This window comes from Anopheles coustani, chromosome 3 (assembly GCF_943734705.1).
Source record: "Anopheles coustani chromosome 3, idAnoCousDA_361_x.2, whole genome shotgun sequence".
NCBI classification, from domain to species: Eukaryota; Metazoa; Arthropoda; class Insecta; order Diptera; family Culicidae; genus Anopheles; species Anopheles coustani.
Window position 1 is genome coordinate 64,510,540 of NC_071288.1, and position 7,139 is coordinate 64,517,678.

General features: G+C 45.6%; 1 protein-coding gene across 1 annotated transcript; it reads left to right on the plus strand.

The window, feature by feature from the left end:
• The first annotated feature begins 445 nt into the window (after positions 1-445).
• Positions 446-6,133, plus strand: LOC131265123 (kin of IRRE-like protein 1). The gene is made up of 2 exons (XM_058267388.1): positions 446-857; positions 5,812-6,133. The coding sequence occupies exons 1-2, from the start codon at positions 446-448 to the stop codon at positions 5,850-5,852; spliced, it is 453 nt and encodes a 150-aa protein (XP_058123371.1). The 3' UTR covers positions 5,853-6,133.
• Positions 6,134-7,139: the final 1,006 nt, after the last annotated feature.

Consider the following 7,139-nt stretch of genomic DNA (forward strand, 5'->3'; position numbering starts at 1 on the left):
TACCCTTGCTGTCTTATCACCATCCTTCCGGAAAGACCTGACATGTTCAACTTGCTTCCCTAGTTCGACAACGAGAGAAGACAACCGAAACCGCATACACTCGCATGCAAGCGTTGTAAGCCGAGGCACCGGCGAGGACGGTGTCAATAATTCCGTAAGACATTAATTTAAACGCCGGTGTCAGCTCCCAAAGCGGGCCCCGACGCTGTGACCAAGACGCCGTAACCATTACAGAGAATCATTGCACTAAATTGATTTAAAATTAATTGAAGTAAAGATTTATTTCCCCGCCACAACTGACGGCAGCTCTGGATTGATGTCGGGCCTGGCCGCCTCCATCGGAGGAACGATGCGTGTGGTTCACTCATTGCCTCTCTCTATCTCTCTATCTCTCTCTCTCTCTCTCTCTCTGGCTATCTGCTGGTGGGTCCAACCCATTCGCAAAATGACCCCGCCCGTATGTGTCCGCATGTTCGACCGTCAACGGGGCGGATTATCTTCAGTGTGCGGCGTGTGGAGCGCATCGGTTCCGTCCGGAGCGGTCGAGGATGTGCAGCAAGCCTTCCGGATCACGCCGAACGACATCGAGGCGGCCCAGGGCGACGAGGTGGTGCTGCGTTGCGAGATCGAACGCCTCGCCGGGCGGGTCCAGTGGACGAAGGACGGCTTTGCGCTCGGCTTCGGTAATGAAATCGTCGGATTTCCGAGGTTTTCCCTCAACCAGAACCACAGCGACGGTGTGTACAATCTGCGGATCACCAACGCGTCCTACGACGATGCGGCCCTCTACCAGTGTCAGGTCGGGCCGGCCAAACACAACCATCCAATTAGGGCGCAGGCCAAGCTGACCGTCGTCGGTGAGTATCCGCCCGGGGAGAAAGGGAAAGGGATGTGAGACCTTGGGCCCGGAATTAAAGTGACAGTTTGATGAGCAGGAATAAATTCCTTCGCCTCGCTCAATGGCTAAGTAGGGCCAAAGGAGACCAGATTAAACCGAAAATGGCCCCGGAAAAGGGAAAGAGAAATGTGGCCCAAGCCACAAAGGTAGCATTAAAAGATAATTAGTGTTTTAGCTACCCTAGCGCTTTCCCTCCAAGGGGCAGTTCGGTTTCATAAAAGCAATTATTGGCAAATAGTTTACGGTTGATTAATTTGATTCAATTATTCAACACTGTTTCCGGAGTGTGGGGAAATGCTTCATTTTTCATTGCAAAGATTCGAAATTAAAATCAACGAAAATTGAAAAAATATCAATTAGACCCTTTTTCATTTCATCATTCACATATTTTAAGCACAATTCGTTTGTTTAAAAAAAAATGATGGAAAGAGTTCCCATTTTTTTTTTTTGGGAGGTAGTGGAAAATCAGTTGACTTGTTTTAAAAGAAACAGAATCGGAAAACTATTCAAAAGGTCAAACAAATCATTTACAAAAATTACATAAAACATTAATGGCAGAAAAGTGACAAAAATATGCTGTCAATCCCAACTAGTGTAGTTTTCGTTTGCAAGTGTTGCTAACATTTATTCGACCAACTGAATTTATTTATTTGTGGGAATTGATGCAAAATTAATTGGTTCGATAATGTGTAGGTCGCTTGTAAAAATTACAAAAATAGATAACACAATAGAAAACTGGGGAAGTTCACCATAGGAACATAGGAAAAATCAACTGATTTTTTTTCAATTTTATTTGATTATTCTGAATACATAATTGTGAAAAAAGCGGTCCAAGTCCAAGTTCTGTTGAAGAGTGTAAGAGAATCCGAATAAGCAAATGGGAGTTGTTTCAATCCGCTAGTAGAGCATAGTCAAAAACATTATACGGAACTCGGTATATTGTGTATAGAGCTAAAACAATAGATATAAAAACGTAGAAGACTATCGAAAAATTAATTTTAAATTGAATTATTTTTCAATATAAAACACCCTTTCAAAACTTTGCCTTTTTCTCAAAAAGCTTCTATGGTCACAGCGGACTTTATAGTTAAATTAATTCTAATAATGTTTTGGTCAAAATTACAGTAATTGAAATAATCATATTTTAACATTTAAATAATAATGAGATTTTTCCCAGAATTAAACATTTTTATAGAGCAAGATCATTTACGAATTATTCGAGTAGCTTGCTGTTTATGAACATGTGACAAACTTTGAGATTAGAATATTGCTTTGCAAAAGTGCTCTAACAAAATAGAAATTAATGCATATCTCAAAAACAAATCGTTGAAATATTACAAAACTATCCATTTTTGAAGAAATAATCGATCGTGACTCGTTGAATATGTGTAATGTATTGGTGTTTTTGTATGCGAGGAGGGGGACAGCGATCGCTTTGCGCGAGCGCCTAAAATTTTCTCACGTCGAACGCAGTTTAGACTCACGTTTGATCTGCGTTCGGCTTGAGAATACCGCCACCCTATGCAATGTTTACGCTCCATCCGGAAGCCAGCGCAGGGCAGAGCGGGAGGATTTTTTCACTCGAACGTTGCCTTTCTATCTGCGGAATGCACGGGAACCCGTAATTCTAGCAGGAGATTTCAACTGTGTGTTGAAATCGAAAGATGCGACGGGAGTTGGAAACTTCAGCCCCGCGCTGCAAAATGCCGTAGATACCATAGGTTTGTGTGATAGTTGGGAAGCTCTCAAAGGCAACAATGTTGAGTTCTCATACATCACATGTGGTTCGGGCTCGCGCATCGATCGCTGCTACGTGTCTGCGTCTGTACAGACACAACTCAAGACAACAGCGATGCACGTACTCTCCTTCTCAGACCACAAGGCATTGACGGTGAGGATTATTCTTCCCTCTCTCCCGGTGCCGCGAGGAAACGGATACTGGCAAATACGGCCACACATTTTATCTGATGAGGTTATGGCCGAGTTTGAAGGCAGATGGGACTCTTGGGTCCGACAGCGAAGGAGCTACGATTCCTGGATGACCTGGTGGATGGAGTGGGTCAAACCCAGGATTGTTTCGTTCTTTCGTTGGAAGACCAACGAGAAGTACAAGGACTTCCGTCTACACCACTCCATTCTATATGCTCAGCTTAAAGCCTCATATGATCGATACCTAAGCGACCCCGACGAGCTGGCAACCATTAAGCTGGTGAAGGGAAGAATGCTCTCCTTGCAGAGGCGTTTTTCCCAACACTTCACCAAAATAAATGAGACCCTCGTCGATGGTGAACGAGTCTCCACCTTCCAATTGGGAGAACGGAAGAAGAAACGAACCGTCATTGACAAATTACAGACTGACAACGGAACCACACTCACCGTGAAGGAAGAGATCGCCGAGTATTTGTACACACAGTACAAAGACTTATACTCGGCCGACAGTACAAGTAACAGACAAATGGACGACTTAAATCCCTCCTTTTCTCCACAACGGACGATCCCGGAAGACTGTGACGCCAACAATGACTGCATGGAGGAAATCACGCTCAGTGAAATCTTCGATGCAGTCAAAAAATCGGCACCTCGGAAGTCACCAGGCCCGGACGGAATTCCCAGGGAGTTCTATCTCCGCGCGTTCCACATAGTGGGACGGGAGCTAGGGTACGTCCTCAACGAGGCCCTTCACGGGGAATTTCCTCGAAGCTTCGTCGACGGCATCATAGTGCTTGGGAGAAAGGGGAGAACTGGGAGTGCAATGCCCTCTTTTCGTCCGATTTCTCTCCTTAACACAGATTATAAGCTGCTGACGAGAATTTTGAAGTTACGGGTCGGTTGCATCATCGACAAGTGGCAGATAATTTCCCCAGCCCAAAAATGCAGCAACAAGCCGCAAAATATATTTCAAGCTGTTCTCTCGGTTAAGGAGAGAATTCTGGATCTGAAGAGGAGGAAGAAAAGTGGCAAGCTCGTTTCCTTTGACCTCTCGCAGGCATTTGATCGTGTCGACAGAGACTTCCTGTGGACGACCATGACCTCCCTGGGTTTCAATCCACGGCTGGTTAGCCTTCTCAGGTCTATTGGAGAGCAGTCTTTTTCCCGCCTGCTGGTAAATGGACAGCTGTCCTCTTCCTTCCCCATCCAACGTTCCGTCAGACAGGGCGACCCTCTTTCCATGCACCTGTTTGTCCTCTACCTTCATCCCCTGATCACTGAGCTTGAAAGCATTTGCTGCGACCAGGATGACCTGGTCAACGCATATGCCGACGATGTCTCAGTGATTACTTCCTCCTCATCCAAAAACGAGCGGGTCAGAGAGGCGTTCGAGGCGTTCGGCCTGTACTCAGGGGCCAAACTGAACGTGGGGAAGACCATCGCGATCGACATCGGACACGTCACTCCAGCAACGAGGATCCACGTCCCATGGTTACGCACCGAGGAGCGTCTCCGACTCCTGGGGATCCTGTTCTCGAACAACATCCGCGAGGCCATGGCGCACAACTGGGACGTGGTGATCCAGAAATTCCGGCAGTTGGTCTGGCTTCATCGTGTGAGAGACCTGAACCTGGCCCAAAAGGTGCTGCTGCTCAACACCTTTCTGCTCCCCAGGCTGTGGTTTGTCGCGTCGGTCTGAAGCGCTCGGCAGCAGGACGTGGCAAAGGTCTCTCACATGATCGGATCACTGTTGTGGAACGGCTCTGGTGGCATCCGCGTACCACTCCACCAGCTAGCGTTGCCACGAGACCGCGGTGGTCTAAACCTCCACATCCCCACCATCACCACACAAGCGCTGATAACAAACCGGTACCTTGCGGAGCAGGGATGCTTGGTGATCGGGTCCGAGCACATCGCCAATGCTGGGAACCCACCCGACACCAACTCCGTCCCGTCGTCCTACCCTTGCCTCCGCAAGGTTATCCAGCATCTGGCATACGTACCAGAGGCCCTCAGACGAACGCCAACAACACGTGGTCTGCGACGCGCAGCAACAAACGCCCTTCCGGACCCAAGGGTGGCTGGAGCTTCCCCACATACGCTGTGGAGAAGAGTGTGGGGAAACATAAGCTCCAGGAGGCTGACGTCAGCACAACGCTCCGCCCTATATCTGCTGGCAAACGGGAAGTTGCGACACGGGGAGCATCTATTCCGTGCCGGCAGAGCCGACACACCATCATGTCCGTTTTGTCCCGCTGTTGAGACCCTGGAGCACAAGTTTGCAGCATGCCCTCGCGTTGCTTTAGCGTGGGACATCCTCCAGACGCGACTGCAACAAGTTGCTCCAGGGTACCAGTTTCGTTTCGTTGATTTGCACTGGCCCGCTCTAAACAGAATAAGAGCGGGTACACGTAGTGCAATACTCTCTGTCTTTGCAAACTACATCATCCACATCACTGGAAACAATGATGCTGCGATTGTTGTAGATGTCCTTACATGTTCCCTGTAAAAGCGTTCTGTATGTAAAATCATGCTTGTGTTTCTCATCACGCTGCTTGTCCAACAAGTAAAATTGTTAAATAGTACGTAAGGAAAAATTGTTGTACTAGCGTAAATAAATACCATTTTATAAAAAAAAAAAAAAGTAGCTTGCTGTTTATGAACATGTGACAAACTTTGAGATTAGAATATTGCTTTGCAAAAGTGCTCTAACAAAATAGAAATTAATGCATATCTCAAAAACAAATCGTTGAAATATTACAAAACTATCCATTTTTGAAGAAATAATCGATCGTGACTCATTGAATATGTGTAATGTATTGGTGTTTTTGTATGAACTCATGAGCAATGATTTCAAAAAAACCTCCCTTTCCCCACTTTGAAATTCACGACTAGTTTTAATCTATTTCTCTTCTTTTTTACCCTCCCACAATATGCTGAATCAATCGACACTTCATCATCGCTTGCCGACTTGCTGAGTTCAGCCACCGCGAAGGACTTCCGAGGCAAGTATCGTCGAACATAAACAACTTACGACTGGAAGGACACACCGGAATGGTTATCGATATGCGATACGCGGCGCACATCCAATTAACACTGGGTCGTATTTATGTTGCGCTCCCTCCGCAAACACCATCAACTCCCAGCGGCAACATTGATCGATGGTCTGTTTGGTGATAATATTATTTTTCATCGCAACACTCCAAGCGCTGGAAATGAAGTGTTTGTTCAGCGACGATTAATAACGCTGGGCGATGAAACAAAATAGTATGTGGCGAGTGGGGTTTCCGCGCCGAGAAGACGAGTGATGAGGATTTGTCACCTGGAAGGGAATTCACTATTTAATTTGTTCCAATCATTCTGACGCCTTTGAGAAAAACCGCATTAATGCGTATGGTTATGTAACGATTATTTTACGCGGATATTACGAAAATAAATCTCACGATGAACCAACCGATAAAACATTATGCGGCATCGAACCGGTAGATATACATCAACGAGCACGATTAAAATGAAATGCCATAAAATCCTTATGCACACGTTACATATCCATTCCACTTGAATCAAGTAGACGCAATCGAACAAACATATCAGTAATTTTAATGTACCATTTCCTAAGGGGAGAGCCATGAAATAAAAAACCACTTCCGATCACCGAAAATAAAAATATGGTCAGACTTTTTTCCGTGTGTTTTTGAAAGTTCGAACAAAACAAAAATGAAACCTCGTCTGCCCGGCAAGTAGTGGCAACGATTCGCAGCGGCACCTCCCAACAGCGCACTGATTAAATACCAATAAACAGTTGGCGGAAGTCGCGTCCAAGAAATATTACCACCGTGAATGCGTCGGTGCGAAATGGGCCAAAGGTGAAAAGTGCCAATTAAACGAAGAGGAAAATAATTACCGGCATGCCAGTTATTTGAATTTCGAGCGTACGTTAATTTTCATTGCTTGCGTCAAGGCTGCAACTTTCCACTGCAGAAGTTTGCGCCATAGTTTTTTTTTTAATGTTTTTGCCATACTCTTCCTCGCTTCTTTATTATCTGTCCAATTTGGTCGTATTTTATGCTACAGCGCAAAGGGTGAATAAAACACAAAAAAAACACACACGCATAAAAATAAACACCGCGAAACGCGACAAATACATTGAATGATGAAGCGATTGGCGAGCAGCGAATTTTCGTTAAGCGTGCAGGCTTTTCACGGTGAACGAACTCATCCATTTATCCGGATGCTGTTTTGCTTTCCCTGAGTTTTTTTTTATTTTGGTTTTTCTCACCCAAAAAAAGTATCGTGCCCCTTTTTTGACGCA